We start from the raw sequence: 21,815 nt of genomic DNA, 5'->3' as shown, positions 1-21,815 counted from the left end.
CTTAGGATAATATAAACATTTGAAATAATATTTAAGGACTTTTTAAGGTTCTCCTGAATTGTTTCCTCCAATTAAAATTCTTTCTTTATATAACTCATATTTTTAAATAATAAAAATAAACGTTGCTCATTATGAAAAAAAGGAAAAAAAACAAAGAAAAAAAATCACTTTTACTACCCCAAAATTACCGCTATATTTATATATCTATATTTTTATGTATTTTGGATTATATGTAGAGAGACTATGTGTATGGTTATTTTTTTAATAAAAGTGAGATTAGTAACTTATTTTTCCCCACTTCATATATGTGAATCTATTTCCATTTCAATAAAGATACATCTACATAACTTAATGGTTGTATGGCTATATTAATTAACAATCAACTTTCTTGTTATTGAAATAAATACTCTTTCCATATTATCCTAAACGAGAAAGATTAAACTTACTGGTGTATGATCACTCCATTGCCAGGATCCTTGTAAGTCAGGGCTCCTTTTATTCAAACCTATCCAAAGCCAACGCTGGTCACTATGTGAAAAGGAAGTGTTAAGAAAATGTGAGCACAGCATTTGGCAAAAACATTTAGCATCTACATGTCTAAAATGCTTAAGACATGTAAGCTTATTCAGAAGACCTTCTCACTAACTGAGAAACACAGTTTCAAGCTACATAAACAAGTCTCCTGAAATGAAACTGAGCCCTATTTACAGGGTAGCTATCAAAAAAGTACCAGACTTTCTTAAACTAAATTTTATGTTATTTTCTTCATATGAAAGGCAAAAACTATTCTGCTTTGAAAAACTTAGGAGGGGAAAAAAAGTATATGATTATTTCAAAACTTTTACTGAAGAGCTTCAATTTTAGATAATGTTTTCAGATACAAAAACAACCATAGCATTTCCTTAAAGCATTTGTCTATAACTATCAAGTATCTTTTCTTTAAAATGAAGAACCTGGCTAACCTTTGGCTTGGCTAACCTTTTATTAAATGAGATTTAAAAAAAAATTTAATTCCCTCTGCCCACTAAGTTTAAAGTAAAACAAGCATTCAAGTATCAATATTTTCTAAATACCAAACTCCATGGGTTATACCAGAGCAATATAATTAAGCAATCACTTAAGTGAATATATTTAACCGTCATAACTATGATGCTTTTATGTACAAGGCATTGAGCTATGTGCAATGATGATACAGAGAAGTACAAGACATAATATCTACCCTCAAGTGGCATATAAACTAGTTAGGGAGACAAGATATATATGAACAAAGAAAATATGAGACCATTTTTGAAAAACATCAAATGATAAAAATTTGCATACATTTTAAGCACTACAAAAATTCTGGAAAAAGGAGAGGTCACTGTGGACTGTAGGAAGTCAGGAAACATTTTGTAGAGTTAATAGGACAAAAGACAGTCTTTGAAGAATTGCCAACATTTCTTTCGAGCCATAATCTAAGTGTTTACCACGTGCCAGTATTCAGGTTGGCTGAGCAGAGAAAGGATAGGCATTCCAAGGAAGAATACATACAACAACATATAGAGGCAGGGATATACATTGTAAGTGATCCCTTCCCCTCAATTAAACTTATACTCTAACCAGGGAGATATTTTCAATAAATTGAAGGGCTATAACCGTAAGAAATTTCTCCACCTCTAACTTCATTTGAAAATACTCTCTAAAATATAGTATACTTCTTAGGCCTTAAAAAGTAGACCATTTACCATGCAATTTTTTTTTTGGCGGGGGTGGTGGGTTGGGGATGCTGGTTATTTCCATATAATTTAACCTTCTGATTGTATATGTCATGTACCACCAGTACCTGAGTGAATGTTATATATGCAAAACAATGCATACATAAATGCTAAGTATAAATAGAACACATATTAGAAAAGGGGTAGAATCCAAATCTAAAGTTAAACCCTACTCTCAAGTTCAGGAGAATTTATGGAACATATGGAACGTACAGTTACAAGACTGCTGGGAAACAGAGTAAGTCTGCATTTAAAAATATTTGCCAGTGAATCCAAGGCAGGAACAAACTTAATTTTAAATTAATTTCTCACTTTTTAATGATATAACTGCTTTTCTTCGTCTCTTTCCTCTGTTCAACATTCCCTCATATTTTAACATCAATAAGCATGTTTTTCACCTTACCAACCTCAAGCTTTTCAACTTACTGCAATGGAATATGAGGGCGGTCCCCTTTCAGTTTTTATTGTTTTACTGTTTTCTTTCAGAAAGAAAGATTACCAATTTGCAGAGTTAAGATAAATCCAGTGGAGACAATTAAGTCTAGTTTGAATTTAGCAGCTAAAAAAGGATTTTGCAGTTTGTGTCTTCAACTAATCAGAGCTTTCCTACAGACTTCCAAATGTATCATACTTTCCGATTGCTGGATTTCTAAACCACCAGGTCTAGATAATTGCCATATACATTATAATTAAAGTCAGACAGCTAAAATAAAGAGGTCAAGTTTGCTTCCTCAAACTTCATTTCTTTCTAATTTTTGTAGATTATGTATTTGGGCCTGGAGAATTTGTGCAGAATTTTGTGTTTCCCTAAAGTAAGCATTAGATATTTTATCTTCTTTGCACAATCAACAGTACGACTGGAAGATGATCAAAGATCGTTTGCCATCTGCATTTACTCTATAGGCAGCTCCCACAGAAAGCTTCTTTAGGGGTCTGTCCCCACCATTTCCACTCAGTCTGCTCTTAGCTCCCCATCTTCCCTTAGAAACCTCTGCTTTCAAGACCATTTCTGCCTCCTCTGCTGCATCCCAGAGAACAGTTTCCTAGAGAGAAGTTTATCCCATTGTCCAAAGCTTCTCATCTTCACTACTTTCTGAGACTGAACTTCATTGCAGCCCAGACCTTTATAGTTTTCAGCTTCCATTTCAAGAGTTATTATTCGGTTATAAATACACTAAATAGTAGCTACTTGTGGGGTTTTTTTTTGTGTGTGGTAAGAGGTGGAAAATATTTCCTCATTTGTAACTTCTTCCTGGTTTGGCCTGATTTGTCTGTAGGTAGATAAAGAGAAGAAGAAATTGGAAATCACATTAATTGTTGCACACCTCTAATGTGGATTTTCAAAAATTCGAGGGAAGAAAAAAATTTGTGGGAAGAAATGGATCATAACTGAGGAATTAAATCAAACTGAAAATTTCTCTCTGTATATAAATTTCTTCTGCTCCAAACACTAAGTATATGGGTTGAAGGCTATGAGGTTAAGAAGACATTGCACGAAAGGTTACTTTGTGTATTTGCGTTAAAATTTCTACTCTCAATCAAATTTCCTGCTGCATCTGGTTCCTAAGGAAAACAGCACCCCAACCATAACCCCCGGTAAACACTATTTGATGAGGGCACTTAGTCTGCAAAGCCTTAGATTTATATCCAAATCCACTCATGCCACATCACTGGAGGTAGTGCATACAGCAGCAATCGCACTGCAAACAAGGCTTTCTTCCCTAATCCTAAAACTACTTTCGTTCTACAATGGCTTTCCCTGGTGGGCTGCTGTTAAGAGTTGCAAAGATTTTAGAGCCTTAATGATCTGGTGCACCATGAATCCTTTTCATTGAAATACAGAGACATGGAACTTAGATTGTGAGAAGTAGAGCAGTAATCTGACCTTATTCCTTGCCAGGCAAAACACAATTTGGGCAATGGACGTCTTGCTTAGCAAGGTCAATCCCTGCAATAAAAAGCTAAGGTGTTCAAGGAATAGGCTTTAGAATCATTTTCTGATATAAATGGGCTGGCTTCCTTTCTTCCCTTCAAGCCATGGTTATAATATTGAATAAGTTTTAGAATATGTTGTCTAAATATAGCATGGGCAAATGATCTATTAATGGAGCACGTATTAAGCAGACGTTACAGTCTGCTTAATATGTGGTACTATATCAGCTGCTAGGATGAGTACAAATAAAATATAGTCCCTATGAGTGAAAGGATTATGGTGATGTGTTTTTCCTTTGTCCTCTTCTGTTTTCTAAATTCAATATACATTTCCTCTGTGATCAGAAAAAAACCTAAACATTGTATATTCTGTAGAAAATAAAGTATATGATAGGAATAGAAGAAAATGGAAAAGATTTACACAAAATGTTAACTAAGTTTATAACTAGGAGCTAGGATTTGAGGTGATTTTAATTTTCTTCATTATCATTTTTTACATTCCCCAATTTTACATAATGAACCTGTATTTTTAAATTTTTAATTGAGGGGGAGAACTCATCAAGTGTGATTAGAAATTAAAAAATCAAGAAAGAGTCCTTAATTGCCTCTCAGACTTTTGTTTTCTAGTGTAATTTGTTCTGTATATAGAAGCTCTTAATGATCATTTATATCATATATGATATTCCATTTTTCATCAACTGATTCCCACAAATACAGTTGCCCCTTGGTATCCACAGGGGATTGGTTCCAGGACCTCCCTCATACCAAAATCCAAAGATGCTCAAGTCCCTTATATAAAATGATGTAGTATTTGCATGTAACCTAAACATGTCCTCCTGTATACGTTATTTTTTATTACTTATTATACCTAAAACAGTGTAAATACTACATAAATAGTTGCCAACATGAGGCAAATTCAAGTTTTGCTTTTTGGAACTTTCCAGAATTTTTTTCAAATATTTTCAATCTGAAGTTGATTGAATCTGCAGATGTGAAACGTGTGGATATGGAGGGCTGACTGTATCCACAACCTCATTGCTTAGTACTTATCCATGGCTCCCTGAACCACTTAAAGGTTCCTAATCTCTTGCTGGGTTAGGAACTTGATTCAAAACCCAGTTTGTTTATGTCAGTATTTTCCTTAAAAATACTTTAGCTTAGACAGTATGATATTGTGTGTGTCAAGCTTGAGATCTAGGGGCTAGCAAGCTGCCCAGCTGAAATTCTCTCTTCAGGGAGGGTCAGCAGGGTATTACAAAGGTTATGTTCCAGAGGCAGCCACCACAAGCGAGACTGCAGTCCAAAAGCCGTACCTGAGACTTTGGTTGTTAGCAGAGTAAATGTGAGAAATAGGTTAATATCAGCAAACTTAGAGGCTTGTTAATCAGCATGATCTTAGAAATGGGCACTCACTGGTAAAATTGAAGATATGAGGAATAGCTAAAAATACTTAGGGACACTCTCACTCTTCATGAAAGGGTATGAGAATCTGGTGAGGCTGGTATCCTGTACCACTGGAAATGGATCTGTGTCCTGATCCCTCTTTTTTAAAAAAAATTATTTATTTTTATTAATTTATTTTTGGCTGCGTTGGGTCTTTGTTGCTGTGCGCGGGCTTTCTCTAGTTGCGGCGAGCGGGGGTTACTCGTCGTGGCAGTACACAAGCTTCTCACTGCGGTGGCTTCTCTTGTTGTGGAGCACGGGCTCTAGAGCGCAGGCTCAGTAGTTGTGGCTCACGGGCTCTAGAGCGCAGGCTCAGTAGTTATAGCGCACGGGCTTAGTTGCTCCGCGGCACGTGGGATCTTCCTGCACCAGGGCTCAAGCCCATGTCCCATGCATTGGCAGGCGGATTCTTAACCACTGCGTAACCAGGGAAGCCCTGGGGCCTGATCTTTTAATGGTCCCATGTCCAGTCATTGGGTCAGGTGACTGGGACTGCCTGATGCCAACTACAGTGGGAACAGAAGAATCCTGCTTCTGGAACATTGTCACATTTACCTCAAATGAGCCTTCCATGCAAGATGGTCACTGGAACCTAAAAGGACAGACTACCGGGATGTTGTAAGCTTACAAGACAGGTTATATAACATGTTTTTTGTCTGCTTCAATGACTGTTTAATAAATGTATGTCTGGAAAGATTCGGTCTGAATATTGCATTCATTATACTCTACTCTCAAGGTTGTGGGCAGTAGCTAAGAAACACTCACCTCAAAAGAAACTTAAGAGTTTGTATATTCAAATTAGCTTAGTGTGCAATGAAATTTTGAATATTAATTTCTAATACTAGAAAATGAAGTCTAAAATACTAGAAATTATACAACAGATGCTTAATAAACGATTATTTATGGAACGCATGTATTGTATTTTTCATCAGATTCCAAGCACACTGTAGTGAGACTTTACTTGCTTTAATGAAGAAAATACAATCGTTAGCATATTAATGCAAATCTGGAAAATGTGGAAAAATGTTCGAACATTTAAACACGCATTCAAAATCTTATCTTCCAGAGGTAACAACGATGATCTTTTCTGACGTAGTTTTGCAGTCTACTTTTTGATGTAAATAGTATATTTTCTACTCTTTTATAATTTGCCTCTCTTCCCACTTAATACATTATAAATACTTGCATGTTGTAATGTTCTTTTTTAAAATCTTAATGAACAGGGGATAAATTCCAAACAAAGATCAACAAAAGTGATGACACTAGGCATCTTTACCTTTTTTCTGACTTTCATGGAAATGCATTTAATGTTTAATCATTAAGTGTCATATGGCTATTGGTTGAACTACACTCCTATTTTTAATTTAATAAGAAATTATGTGTTAATTATATTAATTAAATATGTTAAGTATATATTTATATATAAAACCAGGAATGAATCGTGAATTTTACCAGATGCATTTTCAGCACCTATTAAGATGATCACGTATTTGACTAGATATATAGAGTTCCTAATACTGGCCCAACCTTGTACCCTTGGAAGAAATCCTACATGATCAAGGCATGTTATTTTGAGGTACTATAACACAGTCGGTTAAGAAAGCGGGCTCTAATGGGTTCATATATTGGATCCTTTATTTACTAACTATATAACCTTGGGCAAGTTGTTTTACTTCTCTGTGTCTCCATCTCCCCATTTAGATAAAATGGGCATAGTAACCTACCTCATAGGCCGTTGTAAGGATTAGTTAGTAGAAAATACTTAGGACATTATCTGGCACGCAATAAGCAGGGTATCTGTGTTTCTTATTGTATCCCTTGTTAGTATTTACTTTTTCAAGTCTAGATATGAGGTTGGTCTATAATTCTTTGTGCTATCTTTGACAGGTTGTCATATCAGAATTAGACTATTTGTGAAATAAACTGAATGCTTGCACCAGTTTCTATGTAATGGAATACAATCTCTTGGTTGTACTACTGAAATACGTGGTAATGATCTCTTTTTTAAAATATGAAGGAGTTCACATATAGAACCATATATGTAGTTCCTATCTTTTTCTTGGAAGAAATTCTTTGTTAACTTTTTCCATTTTTTCCATGGCTATTGGAATACTGGGTTTCCACTTATTAAATCAATTATATACTAATTTATATTTCCCTAGATATTGTTCACTTTAATAATTTCATTATAATAACACAGAATTATGCATAGGATTCTTACCAATTAAAAAATTCTCCATTGAAAGGATTTTATAATCTCTTACTTAGGTTTCATTTTAAGTATCTGTTTTCTTTTTTGTTTTCATGATTTAGTCATCAGTAGATTTTTTCCCTCTGTTTTGTAGTTTTTTTTCTAGAGATAAAACTCGAGGATTTGTCAGTTCTACTGCTTTTCTAGTTTCTAATTCATTCATTTCACTTTTATTTTTATTAGGTTCTTTCTTATGGTTTCCTTTTATTTATGTTGATAAATATTTTAACTTTTAGGTGAATGCTTATTTTCATTATTTTTGTTTAATAATTAAAGCCCTGGGCTTCCCTGGTGGCGCAGTGGTTGAGAGTCCACCTGCAGATGCGGGGGACACAGGTTTGTGCCCCGGTCCAGAAAGATCCCACATGCCGTGGGGTGGCTGGGCCCGTGAGCCATGGCCGCTGAGCCTGCGCATCCGGAGTCTGTGCTCCGCAACGGGAGAGGCCACAACAGTGAGAGGCCCACATACTGCAAATAAATAAATAAATAAATAAAGCCCTTAAAGCTATTAATGTACCTCCAGCTATAGCTTTGGTTGTATCTCATGAATTTCAGAATGAGTGTTTTTATTATCATCTATACAGTTTTGATTTACTTGCCAAAAGAGTTCTTAAAAACACTGAATGTTTATTTTGTAAATAAGAGTCACAGATGTAGAAAATAAACCTATGGTTACCGGAGGGGAAAGGGTGGGGGAAGGAATAAATTGGGAACTGGGATTGATACATACACACTACTATATATAAAATGGATAACTAATAAGGATGTACTGTATAACACAGGGAACTCTACTCAATACTCTGTAATGACCTATTTGGGAAAAGAATCTAAAAAAGAGTGGATATATGTATATGTATAACTGATTCACTTTGTTGTACACCTGAAACTAACACAACATTGTAAATCAACTATACTCCAATAAATTTTTTTTTAAAAAACACTGGATTTTTAGGTGAAGGGGATTTGATTTCACTTCTAATGTAACTTGTATAATTTTACCACTTTGAAATGTTAGGGTTTTTTTTTTTTTAGCCTAATAGATCCATTATTTTAAGTGATCCAGGCAAAGAGCTTGAAAAGGAAGTATATACAGACTTTTTAATCTATAAATAAAGAGGATATTATTAAATCAACCTTAATTATACTATTCATATGTTCTATGTTATTTCTATTTTGCCTGTCTCATTTGTTGATAAATAAGATGAGCGTTAGAGTCTCTCATTATTATTTTTATTGAAAAATTTTAGCAATATAATTAATATTTTTGCTTTATATATTTTGATATCTTTTAAGTGTGTAAAGGTTCTTGACTATTATAACTTCACTGTAGATTGTACCTTTAATCAATAATAAGATCTCATTTTCCCATTTAATGTCTTTTTACTTCAATTGTATTTTATCTAATATTAATACTACAACTCTAGCTTTTTCATTCACATTTACACAATATAATTTTGCCCATTATTTTAATTTTCCCATTCTAAGTTTTACATTAAGTTTGTGATTATTAACTCAATGCTACTTGGGTGAATAAGGCCCATACAGCAAATTATAAAGAAATAAAATAACATAAGTGGCCAAGGAGTAATAAATTGGAGACCGTAACAAATTGGAGAGTGATGCCACATTTTGGTGGGCCATTGGCTAATCAGCACTAATTATTGCTGCAATATGAAAATGTTGCCAGTGGTTTTAATTTTAAAAGGAGTGTCAGAAAATATGGATTTTATCAAAATGTTTTGATTCTGAAACACTTTGTGGTCCCTTCCTTCCAGGAAAAGAACATAATACTCCTTGGACTTTTGGAAAGGTACTAATTGGCAAGATTTGTTTTAGGTATCTTTCGACAGCATAGAGTTGGGTTTCATTACTGAACACATTTGCAAACTTGGACTTAAACATAACTGATAATGGATACATCTGGTCTTCTGTCATCTTCTTTATGCCGGACTTTATGCTTTGTTATTTTATTCCTTTATAATTTGCTGTATGGGCCTTTTTTTCCCCACTCATTACATATTCAGTAGATGAACATACTCTTTACAGTTTTAAAAAAATACAGACTCTGTGTTTCTAAATATGATTTCCAGGTAAAATGAAGAATTTATTATACTTTCAGTTTTCACAATCATTTTATCTCTTTACATCTCAGTTTTTATTTATAAACAGAGTTATAAACTCTGGTATTAACCAGAGTTAACACCTGGTTTTATTAAAATATTCTTGTTTCTCTTTCAGAATTTAGGATAATTACATTCTAACTTTAGGATAATTTAGGGTAATTTTATAATTACATATATTGCATTATTTAGACTGGGGCTATGTTTTTATGTTATGTATTCTTCCTTCTAATTCTTTAACAACAAAATACCTGTTCATGTGTTTTGATTTTTATTCATCTCTCAACTGGAATATGTCTGAAATTTTTTTCAAGTAGGGAGCATTATCAATTACTATCTTCACAAATGAAAAACCACACAACTGGGAACTAAGATCAACACATTGCCCACATTTTCCAGTTCAAGACTCTTCAGACGTCAATTTTTAAAATGCCTTCTTATATTTAATGTCCTAGAGAAGAAGGCTAGCTGGATTTTGTGTTTTGGTAACTGTTTTATTTTTGCTATTTTTCTTTGAAGTCTTTGTTTTTTTGAGTCAAAATGATCAGGAAAGTATTCACTAGGGTATGTCCAGGTGGTGATTTCTTTTCCTTAATTTTGCGTGGTATACCCTGAATCCTTGATTTACAAGTTCTGGTCTTCTTTTTTTTTTTTTTTCGGTACGTGGGCCTCTCACTGTTGTGGCTTCTCCCGTTGCGGAGCACAGGCTCCGGATGCGCAAGCTCAGCAGCCACGGCTCACGGGCCCAGCCACTCCATGGCACGTGGGATCTTCCCAGACCGGGGCACGAATCCGTGTCCCCTGCATCGGCAGGTGGACTCTCAACTACTGTGCCACCAGGGAAACCCCAAGTTCTGGTCTTCTTTTCGATTCAAAAAGTGAGGGGAGGGACTTCCCTCGTGGTCCAGTGGCTAAGAATCTGCCTTCCAATGCAGGGGACGCAGGTTTGATCCCTGGTCTGGGAAATAAGATCCCACGTGCCGTGGGGCAACTATGCCATTGCGCCGCAACTACTGAGCCCCCACATTCTGGAGCCTGCACGCCACAACTACAGAGCCTGTGCGCCGCAACTACTGAGCCCACGATCTCTGGAGCCTGCGCACCACAACTACAGAGCCTGTGTGCTGCAACTACTGAGCCCACGATGTCTGGAGCCCGCGCACCACAACTACAGAGCCTGTGCGCCGCAACTACTGAGCCCACGCTCTCTGGAGCCCGCGCACCACAACTAGAGAGCCTGTGCGCCACAACTACTGAGCCCATGCTCTCTGGAGCCTGTGCACCACAACTAGAGAGAAGCCTGTGCACTGCAACGAAGAGCCCATGTGCTGCAATGAAAGATCCCGCATGCTGCAACTAAGACCCCACACAGCCAAAAATAAATAAATAAATAAATTTAAAAGTTCATTCTCTTAAAAAAGAAAAAAAAAAGTGAGGGGAAAAATAAATTGTGAAGTAGAAGCCCCTCATACCTATGATTGTCCCCAAAGCTTCTGAAAATATTCCCTCTATGGCAGCAACACCTTGCCCATATTTCTCCACATTATCTTTAAGGACATCAAGAAAACTGTTCAGGAATCCTCCTTCTACATAACATCAAAATCACAGTGGCTTATTGACTCCATCTTTGTTACATCTCTGATCACTTCCTTACTGTCCCATCTTACTGCCCTTCTTCAATGTAGTTTTCTACCAGCTGGGCTGTAATAGCCTTATAATTAATTGTTCTGCATCTACCTACCATGTCTGTCTGCCTGTCTGTCTGTTTCTCTCTCTCTCTCTCTCCACACACACACACACGCACAGACACACACACACTTTGTTTTTGTTCGTTTGTTTTTTGTCTATTGACTTATTAAACTCCTTCCCTGGCAAGAAAGGGTGTTCTAATTTTATACCCAAATTCCATTTTCTAGCTAAGTTCTTTGGCTCATTTCTCTTTCACGATATCTGTATATTCTAGTCCCAGTTCCTTTGCTTATGTTCTGCTTTCCCTGGCTTTTTCTCCCAACTTAACTTTCAAATATTACCTTACTTCCTAAGAACCATCCTTCTTCATAACATTTTCCCCAATTATACCTCCCAGAAACACTTCCTCCCTCCTCTAAATTCCCATGGCCTCTCCTTACTCGTGTTCTAGATTTTTCCACCATACTTTTCTTATCCCCACTGCTGGACATTATTACACTACACAAAGGGTGGGGACTCTGTCTCCTTCATCTCTGAATCCCTCATAGCGTCTTGCACATAAAAATGTTTGATGTTGAATGACTGTTAAAGTACTGAATAACCCTTTTAGATAATAAAACATGTCAATTCTGAATACCTAGAGGACATCAAATTTAACAGAGAAGAACTCATTCTAAAAATATTACCTGAACTGGTCTGTTAGAAAGTGAAGAAATTTCTTTATTTCATCCATATGACTGAAGCTAGGAAGGTGCCCTCCAAGTGCTTGGCAGAATCTCTCAGCTTCTTCCCAGTTCCTCTTTCTTACAATTCTTTCTATATGAAATAGCTTAACAAAATATAATGTTAATTTGTTTCCTGGTATAATCATAAAGTATTCATAAGTTCAAAGTCAATTACAGTCAAATGTGTGGGCCCCTGAAATGGATTCTTAGAAGTGTAATAAAGTCATAGGTAAAGGCCCATATACTGTGACACAGACAGGTCCTGTTGAAAGTGTCAACTAGAGGCCAGACTGACACGGACCCTAAAATAAAATTTTTGACTTGTAAGAAGTGACAGAACTCTTCATTTGACAACAATAATTAAAGGGATATGAGAATTGTAAGCAAAGTATTAGCATGGCATGCAGCTCACCCAATTTCCCAAAACAAAAGAACCCTAGGAAAGAGCCAGTTCTGGCTCTGGCCCTGCTCTTTTGGGTAGCACATGAGTTTATATGGGAATGAGTCATCTGACACCAGACGTTCAATGATACCCTGACAAGGACTCTGTGCTCCTAAACACTTCAGCAGGTGATGTATATGTCTGGGAAGGAGCACAATTTGGACAAAAACAGGGACTAGGATAGTAGACAGATAGCTTCATTGAGGGATTGAATGAGAATATTACTTTACCTTATAACAAGAAAGACCTGAGGGGGAACTATGCCAGCCTTCAGGACAGGGGTCTTCAGGCTTGGGGGCTGCTTTTTCAGGCTCAGGGCGCTCACTTATTTTCTTGCAAATTGAAAGTGCTCTGAAGCTTCTGCAGTCTTTTACCTCCCACTTTCCAAGAGACTTTCCCGTAGCCATAGCCACACACCCTCCTGGAGAAGCTGGGGTTGAACAGAAAAAGTTTAATTAAAAATAACATTAAAGGGACTTCCCTGGTGGTCCAGTGGTTAAGAATCCACCTTCCAATGCAGGGGACGCGGGTTCGATCCCTGGTCAGGGAACTAAGATCCCACATGCTGCGGGGCAACTAAGACCGTGCACCGCAACTACTGAGCACGTGAGCCACAACTAGGGAGAAGCCTGCATGCCACAACTAGAGAGAACCCAGTGCACCACAATGATCCCGCATGCCTCAATGAAGATCCCAGGTACTGCAACTAAGACCCGACGCAGCCAAAAAATAAAATAAATATTTTTTAAAAACATTAAAAAATTAAAGCCCAAACATTTTCTAGTGCCTACACACTTTGTTTGATTCAAAGTGGGGAGAGAGAATAGGAAAGAAAATGGAGGAAATAAATGTGTTGTTCACAATAATAATGATGACAGTAATACAGAGAAGTGTTTACTACTTGCCACGTACTATTCTAAGAGGATTAAGTGAATTGATCCTCACATAGAGTGGATTCTATTGTCACACTGAGGTACAGTGAGGATTAGTGATTTGTCCAAGGTCACATGTGAGAAAGTTGCTGATCCAGAATTGGAATCTAGGTGGTGTGTGTGTAGAGCTGTACCCTAAACCACTGTGATGCTCAGAACAGTCTAAATCGTTCATATTCACCTAACAGCTTTCAACAGTTTTTAAGCAACTTAGTAAACCTCAAAACAACACTCTCAGATTCAGATCCAAAGGAAGAGCTGGTACAATAAAGGTAAAAGGAGGTGTGTGGTAATATACATTTGTTTACTATTAATTTTATGGCAGCCAGAATTTTATTTACTCACTACAACATTAAAAGGTAGTTTGTATTGTCAGATCCATTTCCAGATGAAGAATTAGTGACTTGCCCACAATCATAGTTAGTGAGTGGAGGAGTCAGAACTTGAACCCAGATTTGTCTGGCAAAATGCCATGCTCCCTTTCCCATTACATCACACTGCTGAAAATGCACAGAGGACAAGAAGAACATACATTGCAAAGTAATAAGGACAACTTCCATTCCATCACACAGAGAAGCCATATGGTCTCATGTCTCATTATACAAGGACAGCAAGAGGAACAAGGAACTGGGAAAAATAATGCTGTGTTACCCTGGATGGGTGTGCTATTTTCTCTTATTCTACCCCCTATCCATGGCTTGCCCAATGCAAACCAAACTGGCTGAATCTGGGAGTAATAATGGTAAAGAGGACTTAAAGGCAGTCTTTCTGGCTACAGACTGAGAGAATAGCTATTACAGCTACTTCCTAAGCACCCCTGCCCCCAACCACTGAGGCTTATCCATGAAAAATGTGACACTGACTCTACAATGTATGAGTGTCTATAAAAGAAATCATGTATTTTGTATTTTAGAACATTCTAATTTAAGATGAAATTTAACCAGGATTAGCATCTGCATCCTCCATCTTCTACAAGTAAAAAGATGACCTTGTTATTATCAATACCACTCATATTTATACTGATGATCATGTATTACAAATTTTGTGGGCATTCTCTATTTCAAATAGTGTGTTTAACTACACATTCACATGTTCCAATTTCTATGTTATAAAAATGGTCTTCATGATTCCATTATACAAACATAAGAAAATATAAATAATTCAAAGGAAGAAAAGTCGAATGCTGTCTCAAAAAGCGAAAGTCCTCTAAAAAGCATTGAATTAGAAATCAGATCTGGATTTTAGCAATTCAATAACCAGGTAACCTTCGTCAAGTAAGTCACCTTTCTAAGCCTCTGTTTTCTCAACTCTAAAATCAGAAGGGCCTTCTGAGGCCTTTTCTGGCTCAAATGTTCTGATTCTATGGCTAATTATGGTCAACGCTTCAGGCTAAAGAAGGATAAACTACCTTTCAGAATAAATAATACCTATAATACACTGCCTCCTTAATTCTCACCCATTGAGAATAATAGAAATAAACACATTCAATTTTGGAGAAAGAAGTTAAGAAGCAGAGAGGTGAAAATGTAAAGTGCTCCACAATGAAGCTTCTAGGTTCTGTTTGAGACTACGTGGAAAAGATAACAAACTCACACTGATGCTTCTAGTTCTGTGCCATTAGATGGTGGTTTCTGAGAACTGAGTTTTCTAGCTTTTATTGGGTAATTGCCGAGGATTTCATAGGGAAGACATAGTCGCTGCTTCTATTTATGGTTCCATAGACAGACTCTAGTCCTGAAAATCATCATCTCCTTCATATTTCAAAGGTATGTGAAGAACAGATTTGGGAGGAATGCCGCCTCTCACAAGTCACTGTATTCTACTGCTTTCAAGGCTAAGGCACTCACCTGGCTCAAGAAAATTCCAGTTGGAAAAGGTTACAGCCCGCTTTATTCCACCAGCACTTCCCCAACTATACTCTCCACTTGCATCTGTATCTCTCAGGCCAGTCCAGAAGTATTTTTCTGGAGACTTAGTATACTTTTTAATCATATCATTCAGGTATTCTTGCTCAAATCTACAAAATGAGAGTCAAATTAGTAGGTGTTTTTTTACAGTGACTGAAATACTATATAAATTGAAGACGCACTTTTTTTAAGGAAGATTATTTAGCAAAGGAGTTAAAAGTTCACACCTGCTAGTTACAGTCAGATTGCAGTTGGTTCCAAAGGGGACCTCATCCTTGTAAATCTTGTAACAGGCTTCTCCATGTCTCTTCCAGCCCTAAATCAGAGGAAAAATATCACACTGTCTTCTGCACTTGATAACAAGCAAGTTTCTGTTACATAAGTAACATCTTACAACTAAGGGAAGTTAAGGACATGGACAGGGAATTTAAACACATGATGAGAGTGGGATACAATTTCATAGAAAACCTCCATAAGGCTGTGAGCCTGTGTCAGACAGAAGGAATGTCTTAACTTTCTTTACCCCTAATGCCTAGCTCATCATAAGAGTATAACAGTTGTTAGTTCAATTATTTTTGAATAAGAATAATACGAGTAAGAGAAGTAAAAAATCAGCGTTGAGGATATAATCATATACATTTTTATAGAAATTCATGAATAGATAATTAGTTTTCCTATAACTCTTTCTTCTTCTGTAAGAGTGCCGATATCTACGATTCACCATCTTCTGGCTTACTCTAATGTATAAATGAACAGAACCTAGTAATTTCTTCTACTTTCCAAGTCTAAAGTATTTAAGTCTCAACTACCATATCTAACCAAGAAGGTATAATATTGCTTAGAAAAATTTCCACAGGGGTTTTACATACCTCAACTGGAGGACACATTTTATCAGATCTTGTATCATTCAATTTTTCTCCCTTTTTCTTACATACATATTTAAGTTTCTCTTCACATGATTGGACCTTCCACTGACCTAGCTTTTAAAAAACAGAAAATAATTTTTCCCACAAGAGAAATTATTTGCCACATATTTAGAATTGAACTCTTATCTTAAATCAAGATAGTTTCTTCCCACAACTATCAGGGAGGGAGAGGGGGAGGAAGGGAAGGAGGAAAGGGAGGGGGAGAAAATGAATATAAATGAATGATTAAATCTGAGAACATACTCCTAGAAAATGCTACCCAACAAACCTGGAAGCCTGTTACTTCAGCATCACCTCAAGGTCACAGTGGGGATGAATTTCATTTTCTTATAAGTGTGACAATAAAACCACCAAAGGACACTATACAGAAGTTGAAGAGAGAAGAACCCAGCCCACAGAGTTGCCAGAGTTCTAGTCTTCTTCCATATGACACAGCCAGTTTGTCCACAGGTTAAAAAACTTTGGGGCAACGATAGCCAGGACATGGAAGCAACCTAAGTGTCCATCGACAGATGAATGGATAAAGAAGATGTGGGACATATATACAATGGAATATTACTCAGCCATAAAAAGTAACGAAATTGAGCTATTTGTAGTGAGGTGGATGGACCTAGAGTCTGTCATACAGAGTAAAGTAAGTCAGAAAGAGAAAAACAAATATGGTATGTTAGCACAAATATATGGAATCTAAAAAAAAAAAAAAAAGGTTCTGATGAACCTAGGGGCAGAACAGGAATAAAGATGCAGACGTAGAGAATGGACACGGGGAGGGGGAAGGGTAAGCTGGGACGAAGTAAGAGACTAGCATTGACATACATACACTGCCAAATGTAAAATAGATAGCTAGTGGGAAGCAGCCGCATAGCACAGGGAGGTCAGCTTGTGCTTTGTGACCACCTAGAGTGAACAGTGAACAATCTGAAAAGGAAAATAATTCCATTGACAATAGCATCAAAAATAATAAAGTACTGGGGAACGAACTTGACCAAGGAGGCAAAAGACTTGTACACTGAAAACTAGAAAACATTGCTGAAAGAAATTAAAGAAGACACAAAGAGTCCTTCGACAGATGAATGGATAAAGAAGATATGGCACATATATACAATGGAATATTACTCAGCCATATAAAGAAACAAAATTGAGTTATTTGTAGTGAGGTGGATGGACCTAGAGACTGTCATACAGAGTGAAGTAAGTCAGAAAGAGAAAAACAAATACCGTATGCTAACACATATATATGGAATCTAAAAAAAAAAATGGTTCTGAAGAACCAAGGGGCAGGACAGGAATAAAGATGCAGATGTAGAGAATGGACTTGAGGACACAGGGAGAGGGAGGGGTAAGTTGGGATGAAGTGAGAGAGTGGCATGGACATATATACACTACCAAATGTAAAATAGATAGCTAGTGGGAAGCAGCCACATAGCACAGGGAGATCAGCTCGGTGCTTTGTGACCACCTAGAGGGGTGAGATAGGGAGGGTGGGAGGGAGACGCAAGAGGGAGGAGATATGGGAACATATGTATATGTATAGCTGATTCACTTTGTTATAAAGCAGAAACTAACACACCATTGTAAAGCAATTATACTCCAATAAAGATGTTAAACAAACAAACAAACAAAAGAAAATTTGGGGCAGGTCACCTAATCTCCCTGTCTGAGTTTCCTCATATTTAAGATGATGGTGGTGATTAGAATAGCTACTCCCTAAGAATTTTAGAATCAAAGTTTCTGCCAACTCTACTTCAGTCTAGACGTCAAAGTTCCAGCTTTCAAATGTGCTACTTAACATTGATTTTGCTTAAGTCACTCTGCTTTCTTTGAATTAAATTTTAGCAAGTCAACTGTGATACGGGTCAGTTTTGAACGTTGGAAGCTGTCTAGATAAGCCATCAGTTCACTCTGGCCTATGGGACCTCATTTCTATCTTTGATACTCTTTTAAAGATATCCTGTGTACCCTTTTAAATAGAGCATTAAATGTGACACCCTTCTAAATTCAGCTTTACACCTTTCTAAAAACATCTTTACTATTGAAACACTTCTAAATAGCCCTACCATTTATGGCTTCCACTTAAGTCTCTCTAGAAGCCTGAGTGACACGACTGGCCTCCCAAACAATTAGGAGTCCACAGGAAAGTGCTACAAACAAAAATATAGAGATACGTATGTCCTTTCGGCTCAATAGTTTATTTTGGACTCTTCTGAAAGTCCAAAGCATGCTCAGTAAACATTTATGCATTCTATAGGAGTAAGATATTCTCTGAACAAAGTCAGACCTAATTTTTTAACAAAACTAGTTTTTCAGTTCTCAAAGTTGGCTTACTTTGATCTGAACATGAGAAGATGGGATTTTCCAGGTTAAATTGTGGCTATCTGCTAAATATCACACTGGTGGTACTGAGAGAAAGCAGCTTATCAGAAGCAATCTGGCACAAGAATCTGAGCTCTAAAGGGATTCTCTTGATCGGTTTCACACAAGAGAAGATACTCTCAGACAGGAATTGGATTGCTTCTTTAGTAATTGCTTTATTTACCTTTTCTCAGCAGCTACTGGAAAGACAGTCTACAGTGTTATTACCTTTTATTTTCTTTCCCAGCTTAAACACAAATATCCCAACTAAAGTCATCTTATTATTATTATTAGATTTTCAGGTATAACAATAAGGATATAAATAAACTTGAGGAGGTTTCCTACCTTTCCTAAATAGGAAACACAGTTGGGAGTCTTATTGTAGGGAACATGTGGCTCATTCTCATCCCAATAAGTCAGAGTAACTTCAGTACCATCTGACCACTGAAATAGAGTTGGTGTATTTATGTTCCTAAGGCCTGTCCATATTTCTTCTTTGGCATCTAAAAGAAAAATGTTTTATTTGTTTGGTTACTCAATTACATTCTTCAATATGTACACTGCTACTGATTTTTACATTCTGATATGGGGTGTTAGGAGCCTTGACGGTATTTTTTTTCTTTTAAAATTTTAATTCAGTAAATGGTATTCTTAATTAACCTGTAAAAGTATTGATAAGTTAGGCAGGCCCGATGATGAGGGCTTTTCAGGTCACTTATACAGGTAGGGTACACAGGTGGAACAGCTGTACTATGACCTGTAGGCTGGATGTTCCTGATACCTGGTTTAGATAAACCTTGCTTTATGAGAAATAATGAAACTCAACAAATACAGTCATAGATATTCCAATTAGAATAAGGATATTGTCCATCACAGCCATGGAATGACTATACTGCCTTCCCAGGTAAAACAACTGGCACCATGCTGGCACAGAATAGGTATCTAGTACTTACTATTACTATGGGTGAATCCTAGGAGGAGGTCTTAATACTGGCTCTCTAGTGTTTTGTTCTTCATTTTTCAGCTTTCAAATAATTATAAAAGTGAAACAATCATCACTTAAGTGTTGGGAGTAACTTAAACAGCATTTAGCTTATGAGAAGAGGGCAATTATTCAATCAATGGTTGTACTGTCAGGTTGGTAGTTGCTAGCTACATGTGGCTATTTAAAACTGTAAATCAATTAAAATGAAATGAAAGTAAAAATTCAGTTCTCCAGTCGCCCTAGCTACATTTCAAGGGCTCAAAAGCCACAAGTGGCTGGTGGCTACTGAATTGGACAGCACAGACTATAGAACGGTTCCATCACTGCAGAAAATTCTATTAGACAATGCTGATGTACAGGATCAAACTATAAGCTTTTCATTCTTGCTAAGAATCTGAAAACAGGGATACTTCAAAATGTTTTAAACCTCTCAAAGAGGATATCTTAAAAACTTACCCCCATTATGGAGTTTTGTGACAATCAGCTCCACATCTGCTAAAGAATGAATGCTGATGAGGTCACTGCTGAAGGTTTTGCATTTCATATGAGCCTTATCCCAGGAATCACTTTCATTTACCAGCAGATAGCAAAATCCATTATTTGGCAGCCAGTCTGCTGCATCACAGCGGGTATCTGAGTATGTCCAAACATCTGGAGGAAAAGAAGCTATTTATATTCCAGTAAAGACACATCTATTTTGAATCAGTATTTAAATTCTTGAATATTGAATTGCAAATTCTTCTTTCTTGAATCATAAGGCTTCTGGAAAACTGGAGAATGTGATGTCAGATGGTACAGTGACATGAATTTTTGTGGTGCCTAATGTATACATAACATCATAAGAGTGACTGCAGGGATTCAGATAATAATGTGACTTTAAAGTGATACAGATGTGCCAAATGGCTGGCCACAGACTATTTAAAGAGGGATTGCCCTTACTCCTAGTAGACAGAAGAAAAGTGTGGGGTAAGCCAGTTGTTGACAAATCTCTTCCTGGGTATGGGATTTGTGAGGTTCCCCTCCAGTCTCTGACTTTGAGAGATTATGAAGTTGAGCCTCCTTTTCATGTATGGTCAGCTCAGCAAAGGAATGTGCATTAATGCTCACTGTTGAACAGAGAGCAGGCAGATATTTAAGGAACATAATAAAACATTTATTCACTTCACACCCAAGAAATGGCATCACTGGAGGAAAAGGGCATCTCTGGACCTCTTCTTTCCTCCCCTCTGCTAGTCCTACAGTCCGTGGAATGAGGGACTCTTTGTTTTGACTATAATAAAACTCACTCAAGTGATGGTCAAGAAAGATTAGAGAAAAAGAGCAAGGTATAAACCATACAAAATACTTCTACCTACCCCTCTTAAAAGAACTAGAAAACAGTTTGGCTTTTCAGGCTTCATGGATTCGGACCACTTGGAATGTTTGTTATGAGAAAACATAGCATCTTAAAAATATGGACAGTTTGATTTTTACTAAACGATAAAATTCAGGTTCAGCTTCTCACACTTGTAGAATAACTCAATTAGCTTTAAGGTTCTGAAATAGCACTTATTATGATGATATTTTACAATTATAATAAAAGAACAGAGGGAAAAACACCCATAATTGAACTTGAAATAATTATTTTCATATTCTAGTCTTTGTCTCTATGAATACATAGTTTTACAAGATTAAAATGATAGGTAGGCATATGATTTTGTTCTGCCTTTTTTTTTTTTTTTTTTTTTGCGATACGCGGGCCTCACTGCTGTGGCCTCTCCCGTTGCGGAGCACAGGCTCCGGACGCGCAGGCTCAGCGGCCATGGCTCACGGGCCCAGCCGCTCCGCAGCATGTGGGATCTTCCCGGACCGGGCACGAACCCGTGTCCCCTGCATCGGCAGGCGGACTCTCAACCACTGCGCCACCAGGGAAGCCCCTTGTTCTGCTTTTTGTATTTTCCTGCTGGCACAGTTATTTTAATAAATGCATACTGTTCAATCATGTGGAAGCATCTTGATTTACTTAACAATTGATACTACAGGATATTTATTTGATCTATCACTAGTCATCCTGGTTTATTTTCATTTGTGCTGTTTTTTCTGCTATGCCTTTTATCGTATGGACTAAATTTGGTTTGAATCAACTTGGAAGATAAATGTTCATTTTCCCCTATTTTTTTTGAACTTAAAATATAGCTTTATGCTCCTATTTGGATGATAAGAAATTTTATGCTTTATTCTCTTCCCCCAACATTCCTTAAAGCAAGACATTTTAAAACCTCCTCTTCTCCTCCCAGTTTTAAGTATTAGTTTTTCTTATTCAGTGAGGATTTAATCAAACACCAGGTATACAGTGGGCGCTGTGAAAGACAGTAGGG

The 21,815-nt window shown here is 36.9% G+C and overlaps 1 protein-coding gene across 5 annotated transcripts in view; it reads right to left on the bottom strand.

Moving 5' to 3' along the window:
* The window catches only part of LOC114896665 (CD302 antigen), a 129,661-nt gene that overhangs the window by 84,540 nt on the left and 23,306 nt on the right, over positions 1-21,815 (bottom strand). For all 5 annotated transcript variants that reach the window (XR_003793869.1, XM_029224778.1, XM_029224776.1 and 2 more), the window contains exons 7-14: positions 19,915-20,109; positions 18,819-18,976; positions 16,065-16,175; positions 15,423-15,511; positions 15,136-15,305; positions 12,587-12,786; positions 11,876-12,018; positions 447-528 (exon numbers count right to left, since the gene is read on the bottom strand). Coding sequence is in view for 4 of the 5 variants with exons in the window: in XM_029224778.1 (XP_029080611.1) it covers positions 447-528; positions 11,876-12,018; positions 12,587-12,786; positions 15,136-15,305; positions 15,423-15,511; positions 16,065-16,175; positions 18,819-18,976; positions 19,915-20,109 (1,148 nt within the window). In the remaining variant the exon portion in view is untranslated. The remainder of the gene's footprint in view (positions 1-446; positions 529-11,875; positions 12,019-12,586; positions 12,787-15,135; positions 15,306-15,422; positions 15,512-16,064; positions 16,176-18,818; positions 18,977-19,914; positions 20,110-21,815) is intronic.

Source organism: Monodon monoceros, unplaced genomic scaffold, assembly GCF_005190385.1.
Source record: "Monodon monoceros isolate NGI ecotype Baffin Bay Population unplaced genomic scaffold, NGI_Narwhal_1 Super_Scaffold_16, whole genome shotgun sequence".
NCBI lineage: Eukaryota > Metazoa > Chordata > Mammalia > Artiodactyla > Monodontidae > Monodon > Monodon monoceros.
The sequence above is the reverse complement of the archived record's forward strand: the minus strand, read 5'-3'. Positions and strand labels throughout refer to the sequence as shown.